The following is a 21,397-nucleotide window of genomic DNA, read 5'->3' on the forward strand; positions in this document are numbered from 1 at the left end:
GGATTTTTCAGATAAGTCCTAATGAGTTCAATTGAATAAATTTATTATTTTTTAGTCGACTTATCATATAATATTTAAGGAGTGATTCTTTTATGTTACATATGTATGAATGTTTTCATCGCACATGCGACATCATCAAATTCATTTATTAACCAATATGTTAACCTCAATTATATCAATGCATGTAAGCACAGTGAACATCAAATATCAAATATCCATGAAACAATAAAAGAAGAATGAGTAGTTAAAGTAAAATACAAGCTAAAATATATGAGAGTAAAGACATTTACAAATTATATTACGAGCTTTCACTTACGTTTTGTAATTATTAAAATGTGCCTATAATTAATCTTGTTTGTTAGTGCAAGTGAAAGCTCGTTTACAATTTTAATTTACCACATGTGAGATGTGTAATGCGTGTTGCTATTGTGTTTATATGCGTTATTTAGAATTATAACCCGATGTTAAATATTATCTATAATAGAAGAGTTCAATTGAGCAACGTCTGCATTAAAATAGATGTGCAATTTAGGCTTACTTGGTTATATTGTACCGAAGTACATATGATATTTCAGTGCAGAAATTTTGCGTCATCATATGATGATGGATGAGTGGAACAGAGAAAAATTCTCTCCGGCACCGGGATTTGAACCCGGGTTTTCAGCTCTATGTGCTGACACTCTATCCACTAAGCCACACCGGATTCCCATCCCGATGTCGGATTGAATCCTCTCAGTTCCACCTCTTGGGTTCCCTCTAGTGGCCTACCCTCATGCACTGCATCATAGATGTATGACAGTGGCACAATGTCCACACATGTGCAGAGGTGCACTCCTTATGAGTGACGAAGTGGCCGGAATCCAACAGAATAAGCACGGTCTTAAATCAGGAAGTGATTATTTTTCGCATATCATATATTATTACGAAGTACCGAAGTACATATGATATTTCAGTGCAGAAATTTTGCGTCATCATATGATGATGGATGAGTGGAAGAGAGACAAATTCTCTCCAGCACTGGGATTTGAACCGGTATATTTCAGTGCAGAAACTGAGAGGATTCAATCCGACATAGGGATGGGAATCCGGTGTGGCTTAGTAGATAGAGCATAAGCACATAGAGCTGAAAATCCAGGTTCAAATCCCAGTGCCAGAGAGAATTTTTCTCTGTTCCACTCATCCATCATACGATGACGCAGAATTTCTGCACTGAAATATCATATGTACTTCGGTACTTCGTATTAATATATGATATGCGAAAAATAATCACTTTGTGATTTAAGACAGAGCTTATTTCGTCGGATCTCAGCCACTTAGTCACTCACGAGTGCACCTCTGAACATGTCTGGACATGTGCCACTGCCATACATTTATGACGCAGTGCATGAGGGTAGGCCACTAGAGGGAACCCAAGAAGTGGAACTAAAACTGCGAGGATTCAATCCAACATCGGGATGGTAATCCGGTGTGGCTTAGTGGATAGAGCGTCAGCACGTAAAGCTGAAAATCCAGGTTCAAATCCCAGTGCCAGAGAGAATTTTTCTCTGTTCCACTCATCCATCATTACATGGTTATGTTCTGATAGAACTGTAGAACTAACCTCAAGGTTTTCAAAGTTAAAGAGTGGAGCTCTTATGAATATTTTATACGTGTTTCAATATTGGTATTATAGGTAGACATCAAAGTATTTGATGGTTGAAATTCTGTACATATATGTTACATTAAATAGATAGTTTCATCAAATGGTGTGGATGAGCATATGTGATTCAATTATAATTAAAAATTCATCTTCTATTGAAGAGTAGTGCAGTATAGTTAATGCATCGTCAACTTTTGATGCTGAAAGGTAAGAAATTTTTGTAAGTGCCTGTGTATGTTATAGTAAAATGTTACAAGTGTATGTGAATGAACTTACACATTGTTATGTGGAAGAAATTATATAAATACCATGGTGTCTAGGAGTTGTAGATTATGACTCAGTGATATCTAAAAGGAGGAATATATTAATTGAATTAATGTAATTAAATATCATGTAACGCTATACATGTTTAATCACTAATAGATAGAGCAAATTAGATAGTTAATATATTGTAGAGTTTTAATTTTGATATGGTATTGTGTGAACAAATTTGAAAACTTGAGTATTATTAATAAGTTAACTATGGTAAAATAATACGAAAGTATACCAATAAGCTTATGTTAATATATGAGGCGATTTTGAGTACTAATATATCTTGGGATTATAAAGTGAAATTCAAGGTTATCTAGAAAAGAATCGTAATAATTAAAGTGAAAAGTCAATGCTATGTACTGGAAAATGTATGATACATATTAAATGGTGTTTGGAAAAAAAAAACATTCTTGAAGCAATGCGTTAATTCACCAGTAGCTGACCACTGCATCCCAGTTGTTGAACAGTAATGTTCCAGTACTTGACCAGAGTGCATATTTGACAATTACATAACAACTTAAGACATTTAAAACAACTAATTAATTCAGTCACTATCACTAAGTTACAAAACCTTTCAGTCACAGTATATATGATACAAAAAATTGCTGACACATAAAAATTAAGACACTATAAAAACTAATTAATTCGATCACTAACACTAGGTTCCAAAACCTTTGTCACACATAACAGTATATATGATACAAAAATTTGCTTATTTTTCTTTCACATATATTTTACTTGGGAAATGGTAACGAATTCAGTCCTGTGTATTTTCGATCATAGGTTGTGGTAGAACAGTTATAACATCATCATAACCTGCTACAAAAATATCATCTATATATATAATTTGAACTGGTAATGGAAATTACGGGAAAACGGCTGGACGGATTTTAATAAATGACCCCTCATTTTGAAGCTTGGAACCCAAAGTTTTTCGGAAAAATAGCAGTTTTCAGTGAAATGTCAATTTTTAAACATAATTTTCTTATTTTCCAAAATCCATCTGTCGTCAGTTTTGAGAACTAGCTAATAGCATTCACGGCCGACTTGATATTCCCTTCGCTCTTTTGTAAAGGAGAAGCGAAGCGAGCATCAAGTCGGCCATGTTGCATTTCAGAATAAAACAAAACACATACTACAGTAAACAATATTACACGAAGGCCATGATCTGCAAGAATGCTGACATATTTAGAGCTCAAATTAAATTGGTTATTAAAAACTTAACTTATTAAAAATTATTTACAGGTTCGATTCTGTGGTGTGTAATTTTCTGGGTACAGCTGTGTATTGGATATTAAAAACTACAAAACCTGAGGTGGTTTGATGACATTATTACCATTAGAAATGAAATATTATTGTAGAGCCCGGACGAGAAGTTATGGCATCGGCACGAGGGACGCATTTTAGTTCGTTTGCTTGGACTCGTCCTCACACTCAACTGGAGGGGTGTTGGGTTAGTTGGTTACTAGCATTCCGAGTGTTCAGATCGTTCTGCTACTACCGCTATTGCTAATACTGAAAACATTGTCCTTCTGAGCACCCTCATTATGGCATTGTCTAAGGTGTGAAATCATAGAGTAGTTCATAGTAAAGGACATGAAATAGCATACAATGTATGGAAAATCATGTCAGAAGAGGTTGTAAACGGAATACCAATTCCATTGAAAAGCGTGTGTGCAAGAGTACTGGCTGCCACTGGTATTTCAAAGCAAACCTTGGCAAGAATCAGGAAAGAAGGGAAAAATATTGAGGCAGGAACAGCAGATCTTTCTCCAGTCCGGAAAAATCACAGCCGAAGAAGAAGATTGTTGCAGCTGTAGACAGTTTTGATGAGGAAGTCATAAGAAGACTCATTTATAATTTCTACGCTACGCATAAGCAGAGGCCGACTCTGCAATCGCTTCTTCCAAAAATGGATATCAGTGTATGATTATGTGAAGAAAGTAGAGAACAATTACATTGAAAGTGAGCACGTGATTGACAGTATTTTTAGAACATTTCCATAAACTTAGGGACATCTGATTCCAGCACAGATCAGTCGTCTGATTCGGACGGAGAATAAGAATGTAAAGATGGAATAGCGGGCGCAATTCCATTAGGTACCTTCGGACTCTTGAATAGGAAACTGGTGATACTAAGGTAAGACGAATGTTTTTAGAAAGAGATGAAACGGATATGCCTGTCGCTCTGAGCTTGAGAACCGTAACCCAAACAACCCCCACTCCTGTACCCTGCTGGGCGGCAATTTAAAACTTTGCGCATGTTGGTGCCATAACATCTCGTCTCAGCTCTAATTAATGCCATGACGTGACTATTTTTCATTAATTATACATATTAATGCTATATTGATGACATGAAAGTGAAACGTTTTGGGGTTATATAAGTAGATGTAGAGAATAACTTAAATTAGATTTTGATTTCTATATTTTACTGAGTGGCGGCTTTATAGTATATATAGTATATGTTACTGAAAGCTATAAAACTTACGTAAGATAATAATATTATTAAAAATCAAATATTTTTATAATTATTAATCAAGTGGGGTTGGGTCTTTTTCATATATTTAATGGCGGTGTGGTGTAGATATTTATATGCATGGTTCTCTTCAGTATTGGCTCGAGAGAGAGAGTATCTTTCATTGTTATGGAAGCAAATAACTTTCCGAATGTCTGGTATTCTTCATTGAAAATAAATCTGAAAAATGTTTATTTGAACGTCTAACGAACTTAGTTTGCAGCATTTGCTGCACAAGCCACTAGTCTAACTGTAATTTGAAAACAACATGTTCAGAACTTCAGATTTACAACCCATAACACTCATCTCAGATTTATTCTTCATTTCTTGAACAATGCAGACATATCTGTAAGGGATGGTATTTCTTTTTCCAGACATGACTCTGACCAATACAAAAGCTCCTGGAATTACATTTTCCTTTGTAGCCTACGTGGATTACTGATACATACATTGCTTGCCTCAACATCACTAGTTGTAATACACTGTCATCTGAGGTATCTTGCAGTTCCATAATACCATCTTCATCGGAAATTTCACTCTTGTCACATTTTTTCCTCTTAGACAAATTTGTTGCTGGTGTAGGCTTATCTTGGTTTAATTTCATCTTCAGTGTTCTTGTTTTCTATACCTTTTCCTTTTGTTGCTTCTCATCTTCCTTGCCCTTCCAGTACTTCAACCATTCCAAAGAGGTAGCAGCATGAGGTAGTCGTAGTTTCTTTCATGCGGTTTTGGATTTCAACCATGGTGTTGTGCTTGCTCATGCAGTGATCAAGTATACATGAATTACAACATTTTAATTTTTACAAAAACAATAAAATTTAAAACAAACCACCATACCTGGTTATCATCTGAGAAGTAAGAGCTCTTGATGGTGTTGAGACGAGAGACACAGAGGTGGAGCAATGTATCACCAGTGGACGCAGATCGTGGATTGCTCCTGATCAAGGCTGTTACCATCTCACGCATCTGTTCCTTCTGCTCGTCAGTGCGTGCTGTTTCTACCAGTAAATATATTAAATGTGTGATACACTTCAATGTTCGATCATAGCTTTCCTGCTGTCGTTTTTGCACTGGACGGAGCTGAAAAAATTCCATGTAAAACTTACATTTGCCACAGTTAAACATGGAGAATCAACTTCATTAACACGCAATGTAGAAAAAGTTTTACATTATTTACACAATAATAACTAAGTATTCTATTGAAGTTTTAATTTGTATAGGTTATGGATCCCATTCATCCCATTTTATCGTGACAGTCTGTTTTTTTACAAAAAGTCCCACTGTCTCAAAATTATTTTTCGGGAAAGGAGAATGTCTCGCTCTTTCTCGATCTCAAAAAGAGTTTTACTTGTGTGTATTCTACCGAATACTAAAGACATAAGTTACTACAGCATTAATAACTTGGTAAAAATAATTTAAATAAGTTAATGTGTGTTGAATTTTTCAATGTAATGTTGAAAGAGCCCAAACTTCTTGAAAAAATACACAGTGTAAATATAATATAATATTCACTTTGAATTTACTTCAACAGAAAAAAATGACTGTGCATCTACTTCAGCAGAACATTCAACATAATATCTATATGTGAAAAAAGGTGCGTAAAATTACTATGCTATGATGAAAATAAAATGCAAGTAGTTCAGTAGTAGGTACTTCAGTTTAATACCTTAACAAATAAACTTTAATTAGTTAATAATGTTGAGATTTTTTGTGTGTCCTGCTTTTTTTTACAAAATGTCCCATGTTTTTAGTGAGGTATTTTTCAAATGTCCCGGTTTTAAAATAAAACAAAATGGGAATCCTATTACAAGTCTCAAGTCTTTGTAATGAAAACATTAAAATTCTGCGTACAAAATATTCTTTACAACAATGAATGTGTTTATACAATATATTTGTCAAAAGTAAGTAATTTGGTAGGACAGTAAGACTGTTGTTTCGAGGTGAATTTCCTGACACTAAGTTGTGAATAGAGAAACTGTTTGAAGGCTTATGACAAATTTGAGAGTTGGGAACATTACTTGAAAAAGGCGAAGCATGGAATGCCAGGATTTAAGACAACAGAAACTAGACAAGACATGGGAGTAATTACAACACACACCAACAAAATCATTTAAACATCTTGTCCAAGAGATTGGAGTGCCTAAATCGTCAGCACGAAATGCCACAAAATTATTTAAAACCATACAGAACAACTTGAGTACAACAGCTTATTCCTAGGGATAATGGCAGTAGATTAAATTTTTGTTGTTGGATTTTGCGATCAGTTGAAGACAGTGAGTGTGTATGTGCTGAAGAAGATCATTTTCAACATCTGCTGTAAATAAGCAATGCTTTCTTAAATATAAACCTTTGATATGCTCTTATAACCAACCTTGTCTAACACTGTTTGGTGGCAAACAGCAGTGTAGCTGTGGTCAATGACTAGCACGAAAACTGTCAAAAAAATTCTAAATTATGGTTTATTTAACAATGCTCACAACTGCAGAGGTTATATCAGCATCGCCGGTGTGCCAGAATTTTGTCCCGCAGGAGTTCTTTTACATGCCAGTAAATCTACTGACATTAGCCTATCACACTTAAATGCCATCGACCTCAGCCGGGATTGAACCCGCAACCTCAAGCATAGAAGGCCAGCACCATACCAACTACACTACCGAGGGCGACTGAAAACTGTCAATTGAATGGATACTTACTGTATGTGACTCTTTACATTGCAATTAGATTTTTGAAGACATCAGAATTAGAATAATCAGTATCTATATATTATTTGACCTCATTAAGAAATTTCCTACGTGATTTTACAGTAAATATGTCACTACCTTTAATAAATGTTTATGCTATACAGTCCCTCAACTTACAAGATAGAAGGATTGAAAAATGTCAACAATGCCGCCATTGTTAGTGGCCATTTTACATTAGTTCAAGCACGAAAAATACAATTTCGTAAAGAAAGGAATAAGTCCAACAGAAATTAAAGCAGACATGGATGCTACATATCCGAGGGGAATCCAAGTCAGTGTTTTAAACTGTGAAAAAATGAGTGGCACTATTTAAACATGGTCGAGAGACTGTAGAAGATGACCTCTTCAGTGTACATCCAGTAACAGGAACACGTGAAGAAATCTTAGAAAAAATCCACGATATGGTGTTGACTGACCATCGACTGAAAGTGCGGAAAATTAGTGAGGTTATGCATATCTCAACCGAATGGGTGTGGCACATTTTAATCAATGTCTTGGACGTGTCGAAAGTCTCCTCAAGGTGGATTTCGCATTTGTTAACACCGGAACAAAAGCACATCTGATGTCAAATTTCGAGGGATTGTCTGGCCTCATTCGAGAAATACACTCAATTTTTTTTTAGGCAGTTGGTGACCAGTCATGAAACCTGATTTCCCTACTACATACTAGAGACAAAACAGCAGTCGAAATAATGGAAGCACAGCGATTCTCCACCTCCAAAGAAAGCAAAAGCTGCTCAATTGGCATCCATGTTCTGGGATTCTAAGGTGATAATAATGATTGACTATCTAGAAAAGATGAGAACAACAACTGGAGAATATTATTCAAATCTCCTGCAGCAACTGAAAGGAAAAATTCGCGAGAAGAGGTCAGGTACTGCCCACAGCAAAGCACCTGCTCACATGAGTGCAATCATAGTTGCTACACTACACGAATTACGGTTCGAATTGTTGCCACACCCCTCCCCCCCCCTTACTCACCAGATCTCAGACTTCTTCTTTTCCCAAAGCTCAAAACTCACTTGACTAGGAAGAAATTTTCCTCATATGAAGAGGTTTGAAACAGCAGCAGAATGTTTATTTTGCAGATCTCGAGGAATCTCTGTACAATGAGGGTATATCAGCATTGCAGTACTAGTGGACAAGTATGTGAATCTCAGGGGAGGTTATGTTGAGAAATAAAGATTGTTTTAGAATAGGCCTAATACTAGTTTAATTCCTATGTCAGGCTATTAACTTTTCAAACAACTCTTGTAACTTACTGACTGTATATACAACTACAAGAAAACGGAGATTTACATTTTCTCTCGAGGGAAGAATTCTAAATTTCTCTCTCCTTCCCCCTCCAACTCTTCAAACATAAACATTCTAATTTCAAAATAACTATTAACGACTAAATAACAAAAGTTATCTTGTCATGTCCTACATATTTGAGTAACTTAAGATCTTATTATTACTTCGCCAACGTATCAGATGCACTGCTTTTCTATTGACGAGAAGAAGAGACATAAATGGTTTACCAATTCAGATAAGAGGGACACAAACCTCTAAAAGTTGTCGCATAGCTCCCAGCTCATTTCCAAGCAGTTGTAATGTGGCTGCAACATCTTCAAATCTTGGTTCACCCTCTCCTCTTCCATTGTCCAACATTTCCAGATTCTTCTCATTCAGATCAACAAATAGACGAACCAATGCTTGAGCCGTGAAGCAGGTGTCATTGTAAAGGATCTGAATCATACAGAAAAGCCAATTCGAAGTCATCCTTAGTAATACTTCACAACCAAATTTACAGTTAGTTCCATTCTTTGTCCTAGTCTTGGCTGCATACAAAATAAAGGCTACAATGTGCTTTATAAGCCTTTTGAAAATAAGATTAACACAACATATAAAAATTATATTCTTCCAGACCAAAAATTAATATAATTGTCGCTGTTATCCCAAAAACCTTTTAAATCCAATGACCACTGCAATCAAGGTTTCAGGATTAATGGTTGCAAAATACCGATCCTCAATGGTTTATAAAAGCTTAACTATAGAAAAATGAACAATACATTTTCGCAAATGACAATATATATATATATATATATATATATATATATATATATATATATATATAATTTTTTAACTATTGGTGGATACTTCACTGTTCATCACTGATCCATTTGAAGCCAATTGTGTAGACCAATTTACCGACAGAGTCGCTGCCCAGGGTGCACCGAGGTTGGTCTATGCTACACATACAATGAGACGGGATGAGATGGAGATTTGTTGGAATGCTTGCAGAGAAAACCCCTGTGTTACTTGGACCACAGGCTTGCCCAACACAAGTTATAAATCAGGGTACACCGAGGATCGAACCTGGGTCCGTAGGATTGTAAGTCCAGTGTTCTAGCCACTAAACCACCGTGGCGGCTAATGACAAAATATAAAACCACGTATATTGCAATGACAGCATACCTTTAATACAGAAACCTTGTATAGTTATTGTATGGATATAGACTACGAGTTACTACTGGCATAGTGAGGGTCACATAAGAACAGTGCCTAAACAGCAAATATTGCTGTCTTGTCAGTGTTGCCAACTGTTACCAGATATCACAAGATCCTATGTACTGAATGACTTATTTACTTACCGTAGCCTACTTAACCTTTATGTTGGAAGGTTATTCTAAATAATTCAATAAATAGGCCTAATTAACATATTTTCGTAGGCAAACTATACGAGAAAGGGATCAACATGTTAGGTACGGTATTTTGTCTGGCAATATGAAATTCATTGGTTTGACTAAGCGGATAAACTCCAGAACATGGATTGCACCCTTTCCCTCTTACTTCAAAATTCCAACCTTGTGCACACAAAATAAATTATTGGCAATTTGAACATACTAATAATTAATTAATATCAGTATTAATATTAATACATAACAGTTATTTTATATGTTGTGTTGTGGTTACAATTCAAGACTATAGTCATGTAAGTTTTCGGAGTTAATACTAATGCTCTTTTTAGTATTTTAAGACATAATTTGGTAGGTGCAATCCATGTTCTAAAATTTTCCCGAAAATTCAACCTGCAAACTAGAACATCACCTCAATCTACTAGCATATGTAGTAATGGGGGGGGGGGGGGGAAATGGTTGTTTCACCCTTAAGGTATGAAGTAAGCTGACCTCGACTATACTTTAGTCTGTTAACACAAAATCCAATAAACTTCAATTTGAAGTTTTGGTAGTTATATTTACTTACATTTATAAATATTTTAATTTATAAATATGTATATTAAATAGCAAATATTATGGCAAAATGGGCGCACTTCCAAACAGGGGCAGCAGCATTTCCTCTAAGGTTAGAGCCCAGTTCAGATGCGTGTGTATTAATCGAAAATTAGGGGCTAGAAAATATTGAGAATAGGACGCATGTTTATAAGAAATTTTTTCAGATTAATACACACACACCTAAACTGAGCTCTAACCTTAGGGAAAATGCCGCTGCCCCTGTTTGGAAGAGCGCCCGATGTGTAGTATTGGTAAATTGACCAACCACAAAATTATATTAAACATAAGCAGTTAAAACTTCATTTAGGTTACTCTGGTAAATCGACCAACCACAAAATTATATTAAACATAAGCAGTTAAAACTTCACTTAGGCTACTCACAAATTCTAACTCGGACAGTAAAAAATTTGAACCTGAGTCTCTGGAATGGAAAAAAGATACATATCGGTACCTATTTGTTAATGGTAGAAAATTCTTTCCTCTTGATTTACAAAATCAAAAAAGAAAAATAAACTGAAGTATAAAAAATTATATCACGAATCTCATTACATGTCAAGAAGAATAAAGAACGAAAAGGAGATATATAGACAGAAAACTGTTAAAAGGAAGTGTCAGTGTGTGTTGTGTGTTCGTATGCTCATGTCTCACAGCGATGAGAGAGAGAGATATTTTTTCCAGAGACCCACTGGATATACAAGTATACTATCCAAATACTATATGTAGGTATGCAATGTTGTGTCTGCAGCGATCATGTTTACTCATGTAGGTCTACTCCATTTTGTAGGACGACTGCAAAAAGAGAAACTGTACAATAATGGATGATGATGTAGAAGTACACCACGAAAACTTACTCTAGTATCTACCTTGTGAACTACAAATTTCACTCTGACTAATCGAACTTTAAACTGGGTTTCCAGCAAGAAATATTGAGGCTTTAGATATTCGGCTAACTTACGCCTATAAAACCAAATATTTATACCAAAAACAGCTGAAATAATATCAGAAAATATATTCAGCAACTGACCTTAAAGAAATTAACAAACGGGAAGCAAGGAATGGTCTCGTAAAATAATAATTTCAATGTGGGGGTCGTGTTTACAAGTTGGTAACATCATTCACATTCAATCAAACTCTGTAAGCAAAAACATTACCGTGTCTTTCTCTACTCTGATCTCCAAGGCTCGGCGCCACAGTTCAATGCATCGTTGGTAGCGCAGAGCATCGGCATAAGCTGCACCTCTGTACATCAGTCTGAACAAAGTGTCCTTGTGGTGTGGTCCCAGGACTCGTTCGCAGATCAGCAGGCTCTGAATCCTCATAACGTCCAAGTCCAATGCAACATTGCTCAGATCTTCCATTGTTTTGAATTCTACAGCATTACGGAAAGCGGCTCTGGGGGGCATCACTGGGCGCTTCGGTATGGGTTCGTTGTCTGAGGGTCCAAACGTGTGACGCAGTTGTGTGGCAATACGCCAGTGTCTCAAAGCAGCTGCAGTATCATTGTGTTCGTCCAAGAAAGTTGATCCCATCAATTCATGGGCATCGGCCAGACGTTCTGGACCATATGTCACTCGAGCAATGAGGTAATCGAATATCTGTGTAGCTCCTTTCAAGCAAGCTGTTTGCAAGGCATCGTCGTTGTATCGACTTCGTGCATGAGGATCTGCCCCATGGTCCAATAATAACTTAGTGGTCTCGAATCGATGTTCCTGAATAGCATAGTGTAATGCTGTTTTATTTTGAATATCCCTTGTATTTACAGATGCTCCATGCTGAAGTAAATACAAGCACAGCTGAACACTCTGCACAGAATTAATGAGACAAGTACCACCATTATAATTGGGACGGAGAATGTCCGCACCATTCTCGACTAGATATGACACTATATCCAGATGGGTCATAAAACAAGCGCTGCGAACAGGTGTTGAACCAGTGTCCGATATTGCATTAACGTTTGCACCGTGCTCTACTAAACATTTAATAACTGCAAGCTTTCCTGACACAGCAGCACACCACAATGGTGTCACACAATGCACAGAATGGTCATCTGGCACCTCGTAGAGTCCTCGCTGCTCCAAATCAACATTGCACACTGTGATTAAATATTCAACTATTTCGACGTGCCCCCTCTTACATGCTATAAACAATGGTGCACAGCCGTCCTTAACACGACAAGCAATTTCCCTCCTAACATCTCGACAGAATCGCTCCAATTGAGTCCTCAGCTGGTATGACAGTCTCGCTCCGGGGGCTGCATGTTTACATTCTTCAATCAAATCGAAAAAAAGTGCACCTTTCTGAGTAGCTATGTCGACTTTACCAGTAAACCACATGTCGAGTCGCTTTCCAAGGCCCTTACTAAGCATATTAAAAGGTTCCAGCTTTTGTGCAAGAACTCGCACACGACGATTTATGAACAACGAAATGATATCGCGTACAACTTTCAACCTCAACGTAGAGTTGGGGAAAATTTTATGCTTTCGGATCTCATTACTCATGTGCACTACCACTAGCAGAACTTAACGTACACGAAGTCCTCCAGATATATATTCACTTTTGTTAAATAATTTCACTACATAATACTCATTAAACACTGTTATTGAAGAATATTTCCCAGCTGATCTAGTGCTAGCTCTTATTGGCTACGATCGCTACGTTCAGCTCCATTACAATGGTTGCCAACATTGTAAAAATTGCATCTTTCTCATAGAGACAGCGCAAACCACATAAAGAAAATTCCAATATATAGCTTTAAATTTGAAGGCGTTTAAACTATTACAACTTCAAATGTGAATATATGAAATCATAATTTAAAATATAAATTAGCATGAACATTTATTTCTGACATGGTCTATAAGTTGTAAAACATTTTGGATGTTTTTGTTTATATCAATCGTGTAGTAATCGGTGTTGCCAACCTTACCGGTATTGTCGGGACTTCCGATTAATTATACTGTCACGCGCCGTAACTACTTCCTAGGGACAACAAAGTAAACCCCTGATCTTATGCGTCAAGAATGATGTACTAAATAATTTCGATATACAGTGTTCTCGTTTCGGCGTGAACAAAATGCCTTAACTCTTATCCAGGATTCTAAGCAATTCGATATAGAGGTGTCAAGATAAGTTATGTTTACCGTAATAATAATTGTCCCCAAATTTCTTTCATTGTCATTTGAAAAATCTATGGAAAATTATTAGAGAAACAGACTGATACGAAAAGTTAACTTCTTGATCAATTGAACTCCAATATGATAATAATAATAATGTGCTTTCTTCCTGGTGGAACGCGCCGGAACGCCGTTCCGACAATTTTTTTTTCACCATCAAACCGATAAACGTTCGAATTTCGCGCCGTCAATATGTGAGGCTTCTCCCAACTCAACTTCAGTCTCTTCACTGAGATCATCCCTGCTAATTAAAACACCATGAGGAATTTGCTTCCTATTAGATTGTTGAGCGTCCTTCAATCAACTTCAACCCTGACAAATATGTCAAATTAACCTTGGCTGCTAATAAGTCATCTTGATGCAACAGACGCCACAAGGAAAGGTCGTAACAGGAAAGAAGAAAATACTGAAGAAATGGTTATGCTGTGCCGTGGAAAGTCTTCTAATACTCTGGGTACCGGTGTACCGGTAACGTATGTAGTTTAATAAATGCCTTTGTTGCAAACCAATTTATTATTTTGTTAACCCAGATTTAGTCAATATATTACCAAACATTTAATTTGCATTCTTCTAAAAAGTGCATTAAGATGTAAAAATAAATAAGGATTAATTATATTTTTAACATTATTATATGTTTATTATTTTATTTTGGGGCCTCTTCTTGTCTTGGGGCCTCTTCTATTCCTGGCTTTTGTAAATGATCTGCCAGTTAATATCTTGTCTAGGGTTCGCTTATTCGCGGATGATTGTATGGTATACATGGAAATAAAAAGTTATGAAGATACTACTCTTCTTCAGAATGACCTCAATAGAATAAACGACTGGGTAATAGCCAACAAAATGAAAATAAATTCCCTAAAGAGCAAAGCCATCAGCTTTACAAGGAAAATAAATAAAATAGTCGCATTGTATACGTTAGGGGATGAAACCATTCCGGAAGTTAACAAATGTAAATACCTCGGAATAATATTTAGCAGCGATCTCGGCTGGGGGGGAACACGTTACAGACACAGCGGGAAAAGCATGGAGAGCGTTACACTTTGTGATGAGAGTACTAAGAAAAGGCTCTGATAAATCCAAAGAGATTGCATATAAATCACTAGTACGTTCAGTAATGGAATATGGTGCTGCATGTTGGGATCCTTACAGATTAGAACATATTAAGACACTGGAAAAGATTCAAAAACGGGCTCTCAAGTGTTGTCGGCAAAATTCACCATTAAAATGGGACACACTCACGGACAGGAGAACGCGAATTCGATTATGCGCACTGTTCAAAACATACAGAGGTGAGCCTGCCTGGAGAGAAATAAAAAATAGGTTGCAGCCGCCAAATTACTCTTCAAGGAAAGACCACTCATATAAGTTGAGGGAAAGAAGACAGAGGACGGACATTGGAAAGTTTTCTTCTATCAATCGTACTATCAGGGACTGGAATGCTTCACCTGCAGACTTACTAAAGGCTTTACCAACAACCAAAACTGTATTTAAAAATAGGCTTAAGGACTTTACTAATAGACGGTAATTATCAGTGGCGTAACTTGAAATTTTGAGCAGGGGAAGCTAACTCAAGTCTTTCATGCAATATGAGAAAATGTATTACATAAATACAGTCTTAAAATAAATAGTAGTCAATTTCAAGTCAGCAATCGAAGATTGGTTGGAACATCGTAAGTAACACCAGTAAGGCATGACCTCAAATGATACGTAGTAAAATGTGATTTCACGGTTTACACATATCTCTTAACAAATAGACACGTATACGTATAACATTAGCTCACTCCCTGTCATAGAGAATTATTATCATTACGTAAGTATGCGTCTGTCTTTTGATTGTGTCCTTCATTGACAGCAAGGGAGTCGGTCATTTGTTTTTTAAATCACACTTTTGTTCGTAAGTCAGTCTTGATAATACAATTGTCCTAAAAAATTCAAGTAAATTAGTGTCAGGAACTGTTATTTCGCTCATTATTTATTATATCAGCCACAGTGCACACTAACACTTCAACTGAACACAACTGACGAAAAGGGATAACTCGGAAACTACTTATTTTAAATGTTAAAGCTAGTTTCTTGCGAGCCTTGCGACTAGGGTAGTTTAGTTAGAAAGAGATGGAAAATCTGCGGGATGGATTACACAGAAGAAACCAGTCTGCTTGGAAGCTGGTGTGTGCAGGCTTCTTGTTTACTGCTGCATCACAAATCATCCTGAGCTGCCGCATCACAATATTTAACGCGTAAATATAAATTCTATTAAAATTAAATAAATAATTTTCTCCATAAACTGCAGGTTTATTATGAAATTATTATTAACTGGGGAAGCTAAGCTTTTTAGCTTACATTGACGCTACGCCATTGATAATTATACACAGTATTTAAAGGGTGTAAATTATATTTTGTTATTGAAATGTTGTATCAGTGAAGAATTATGTTGTGTCAGTGAAGTGTGCTGTGTAAGTGAAACGTGTTCCTGTCAGTGACGCTTTATAGTTTATAGTGGCAGTGCAAAGTATTTGAACGCTGTAATGTTTTTGAAATGTTAGTGAAATCAGGATAGAATCAGTGAAATGTGTCGTAGTTCCAGTGCAGTGAGTAAGTTGACAGCGAAATGAGTGTAATGTTGAAAGGTACTTGTGCAGATATGAACATACAGTATCATACTCGTGGGTTTTAGTTCGAACTTAGGTTTAAGATACAAATTAGATTTATTTTAAATGTTATTTTAAGTGATCATGCTTCATTTAATTTAGGATATTCCCTGTTGTTATTATTATTATTATTATTATTATTATTATTATTATTATTATTATTATAAATTATTGTTAGTATTAATTATTAGTATTATTATTAATTGTATTTTAATTAATAAGTTTATTATTGTCATTATTGAGTGTAATTAGTTACCACTGCCACCGGGTATATACCCATTGCAGTGTGAATAAATACATACATACATACATACATACATACATACATACACACATACATACATACATACATACATACATATTATTATATTTTTATTATATTTTTTTCTGGGCTCTGTTTAAGCCTATAATTTCTGGTACACTGAGCAGTAATTATCGCGCAGGTCGCTCCCATAAATTTTACACAGAGTTCACCACCTTTATCTATAGAAAAACACTTATAATAATAATAATAATAATAATAATAATAATAATAATAATAATAATAACCAATTTATTATTTTGTTAACTCAGTTTTAGTCAATATACTACCATATATTTAATTTGCACTCTTCTGAAAGGTGCATTAAGATGTAAAAATAAATAAGGATTAATTACATTTTCAACATTATTATATTTTTATTATTTTATTTTTATATATTATTATATTTTTTCTGGACTCTGTTTAAGCCTATAATTTCTGGTACACTGGGCAGTAATTATCGCGCAGCTCGCTCCCATAAATTTTACACACAGTTCACCACCTTTATCTATAGAAAATACTTTATAATAATAATAATAATAATAATAATAATAATAATAATAATAATAATAATAATAATAATAATAATAACAATAATAATAATAAATATCAAATCTGAAACCTACAACTAATGTGCATTGTGCGTGAGACACACTGATTCGAGGCCCATCTCACGCTCACACGTACATGAGCTGAAATCTCACGCATTTGTGGATTACAAAATTTTAATAGATACAGGCCAGTTACTTTATGGTGACAGCTCTGGTCTGGCGACGCAGTGGTTTGGGCGAGTTCACTGCTTGTTCGAAGGAGTGTTCATTTTAGTCTTCCCCTGGCTACGGTAGCGGTCACATCTCGGGAGCGTTAGTGTGGGCGTACAATCGCGCTAAGGACTTACTACACCACCACTGTCTTGTATATTGCAATTTAGTGTGTTTGTTACGTACATTTCATTTAGTTACTTAAATAATTGTAGTGCTTCTGTTTTGTATTGTTTAGTGTGTAGTATTTATTGTCTAGATTCTGTTTGTGAAAATGCTGCCTGTTAGAAGTAAACTGATAGGTCGGGTATTGCATTCGCAGTCGCGAGAAGTCGTGAGCAACGTGTAGCGCTTTATGAAGATAGCGTCGGAAGAAAAAATATTTCACAGAACAGCGGCCCACACTTAAAAAAAATATATTATTGAAATTGAAAGACTATCGACTTTCAGGGAGGTATCTCGACTTTGAGGGAAGTTATTATGAAATTAGGATTTTATTAGAAAAACACGAAATAATCGCTAAATTCTGGTGGAGCATCACAGCATTAGGGCCAAAAGTTTGCAGTATTTGAGGAAAATAAAGAAGTGCAGGGAAGAAGGCCGCTCCATCTTTTACATGGATGATGATGATGATGATGATGATGATGATGGGAAAGGTAACAGTGAAGCACTGATGAACATTATTCGATTGCTGCTCATTGTATTTCCACATTAGTGTTTATTAGTGACTACTGTTCCGAAATGCTGCTCATTGTATTTCCACATTAGTGTTTATTAGTGACTATTGTTCCGAAATGCTGCTCATTGTATTTCCACATTAGTGCTTATTAGTGACTATTGTTCCGCACTGCTGCTCATTGTATTTCCACATTAGTGTTTATTAGTGACTATTGTTCCGAAATGCTGCTCATTGTATTTCCACATTAGTGTTTATTAGTGACTATTGTTCCGAAATGCTGCTCATTGTATTTCCACATTAGTGTTTATTAGTGACTATTGTTCCACACTGCTGCTCATTGTATTTCCACATTAGTGTTTATTAGTGACTATTGTTCCGGAGTATGAAGTGAACACAGTCACAGGAGCTCAAAATTATGCAGACGCTGCAACGTGAATCTTCATTTCTGATGACTGTATTTCCCTCCCTCAATTCCCTCCGTCACGGATCAGTCTCCCTCCCACAGTCGAACCTTCTCCTCTCTCGCGTCGACGAGCTGTCACCATAAAGTAACTGAGCTGTACAAGACAGTTGTCCACACCTGTGGAGTAACGGTCAGCGCGTCTGTCCGCGAAACCAGGTGGCCCGGGTTCGAATCCCGGTCGGGGCAAGTTACTTGGTTGAGGTTTTTTCCGGGGTTTTCCCTCAACTCATACTCATTCAGACACTAAATAACCTGAGATGTTGGTGCATCGTCGTAAAATAAATAAAATACAAGACAGTATCCCTGAAGATGTATGGGAAAGTGCTTAAGGCCAAGATGAGGTGCAAGTAAGTCGGTACATTTACCAAATGGATGTAATTTGACCATATTTATCTCAGATAAAACTAGCAAATGGAGAAAGGGTATGCTATCTGAGATTGAAAATTCCACATTCTAATGCTGGCAAAGAACGTATTTTTTCAATGATAAGGAAAAATAAAACAGCTTTTAGACCTTCATTGAACGTGAATGGCACGTTAACATCTGTCTTGACCATGAAAATGGTCATCCCTGAGCTATGCCAAATATTCGAACCACCAAAAGAAGTGGTGGCCATTGCTAAGAAAACAACGCATCAGTATAATAAAACACATTGCAATAAAGAGTGAGATTTGTATCGTTTACAATAACAATAATAATTAATAAGTGCAACATTTGGAATATATTAACTTATTTTGTGCTCTGTTGTTTTCCACAAAACTGATGAATATTACATAAAAATAATTTGTATTATAAAAGCACTGTGGTTTGCTAATGAATAATTATGAAATAATTGGATATATAAAAGAATTTGTTGTCTCATTCATTTTCCTTGAATTTCACTCTTCCTGGCCAGTGATCTCACTCTGGGAACACTTGGCAGCTCTGTAAATATAATAAATGATGTTAAAATGTTCAATTTTATGATTTATCAATTTAATATTAACATTTGTTATTACATGTAAAAAATAAATAATGTATAAATGTGTGGCCACCCATTTTGCGACAATTACGGCAGCTACATTTGTGCAGAAAACCTGCGACATTTACAGCTAGTCTGGACGTAGCCTTTTACGAAACAGTAATACAGTAGCGCTGCATATCAGTATTTGTTCGAATCAGTACTAACAGCCAGGCCGAGGTATAGTTACCAGTTGACGCACAGATAACTGTAAAGATAACGATAACTGTTGTTTCGGAAACTCATTTTAAACATATAAGCATGTTAAATCATACATAACTCTGTATGTATAGATAATTGTCTTTCCAGAAAAGCCCGGTTTCTGGTACACCTCAGTTAACTCTCAGTTACTTAACTGCTCTTATAAATTTAACTGCACTGATAACTTTCATGAGTTTCCGGAAAGTTAAATGTAGATTTATCTAAAGTTCAGTATCTATTGTCGTCCATAGATGTCTCCACTAGTATTTTGTTAGTGATTTTTTAGTTATTTATAGTTACTTTTGTTTGCAGAAGTTTTCAGTAGTAATATGGCTGATAGCCTAGATCATATATACTCAGATTGCTCAGCCTTAAAGGCTTCGACGGTAACAACTTTTGTCAGGTTTACTATGCTGCCATCTAGTTGTTACATAAGGAGTCACGTCATAACTCCCATTTGAATTGCATTAGCGACTGTACTGCCATCTCGTGTTCGTTCACAGCGGACGGATGGCGATCCTGGCGGTTGTTCTCTTTAAAGTGCTACCGATTTTAACACAGGGATGAGCTATCTGTTGCATATATGATCTAGGCTGATTGGTACACAGTGAGCTCTGTACTACTAGTAGGTGCAAGGCTTTTTAATTAAACCGTGTGATAAACGATAGTGTACATGTATACTTCTAACTCAATCGTAATATGATTAAAAAAGCAATAATTGTTGGTATTTGGCGTGATTATCGAGGTAAATAATACTAATGGAGAGAGAACTAGATGTAACTTATGCTTCAAAACTGCAACCCTATTCAGCTGTGGTGGCTATGACAGCCATATTGGTAAACATGTTAAAATATTTTACATTCGCCCATATGAATATTTTCATGTACCTATTCAAATGAACTTTTCAGCCCCGAAATGCCATTGGGATTGGTAGAAAACCCAAAAATAAAATATCTCTTGACTGACGACATTCAATCTGAAGTTGATGAAAATTAAGCTTGAGATGTTCGAAATTGTCTTTATAAACATATATTATTATCCTAATATATCATAGAAAGAGAACATTTACCGTAAGTGTGTAAATAAAACGCCAAATTTTTAAAACTATACAGTTAATATAGTAAATTAATTTATTGTGATCTATATTACTATTTAATATTAGTTGTTATAGTTTAACGAAACAATAATACAGTAGCGCCGCATATCAGTATTTGTTCGAATCGGTACTAACAGCCAGGTAACTACAGGCCGAGGTATAGTTACCAGTTGACGCACAGATAACTATAAAGATAACGATAACTGTTGTTTCGGAAATTCTTTTTAAACATTAGAGCCGCCGCTGAGTGGATTGGAGATGGTGAAAGTGACACGCCTCATCAGCGTATGCGTAAGCCTTCAGCAGAAAGAAACAAACAACTACGGACTTTCTTCTCTTTAAGTAATCAAGTGATCGTGCTAGTCGTGACATCCTTCGGAGAAAGACTTCGATTTTTCTACATTTCTTACTTGGTGCTAAATTTAAGACGCCCTCAACAACGGACATTATTCAACGTCAATAAAATACCGTATTTATTCAAAATGTGAATATCATATCTTGTAGGGTACATCGCGTGGCGCAGGCCTACTCCCTCTCCATTTCCTTTGAAATGAACTATTTTCCATGACGTAAAATAGGGCAAACTTCACCATAAAAG

At 35.9% G+C, this 21,397-nt stretch overlaps 1 protein-coding gene across 1 annotated transcript in view; it reads right to left on the reverse strand.

The window, feature by feature from the left end:
• Positions 1-13,148, reverse strand: part of m-cup (ankyrin repeat protein mann-cup) — a 53,167-nt gene extending 40,019 nt beyond the window's left edge. The window contains exons 1-3 of the mRNA XM_069839645.1: positions 11,632-13,148; positions 8,751-8,933; positions 5,303-5,545 (exon numbers count right to left, since the gene is read on the reverse strand). Coding sequence (XP_069695746.1) covers positions 5,303-5,545; positions 8,751-8,933; positions 11,632-12,978 — 1,773 coding nt within the window. The 5' untranslated portion in view covers positions 12,979-13,148. The remainder of the gene's footprint in view (positions 1-5,302; positions 5,546-8,750; positions 8,934-11,631) is intronic.
• Between the last annotated feature and the right edge of the window lie 8,249 nt (positions 13,149-21,397).

This window comes from Periplaneta americana, chromosome 11 (assembly GCF_040183065.1).
Source record: "Periplaneta americana isolate PAMFEO1 chromosome 11, P.americana_PAMFEO1_priV1, whole genome shotgun sequence".
Classification (NCBI taxonomy): Eukaryota; Metazoa; Arthropoda; class Insecta; order Blattodea; family Blattidae; genus Periplaneta; species Periplaneta americana.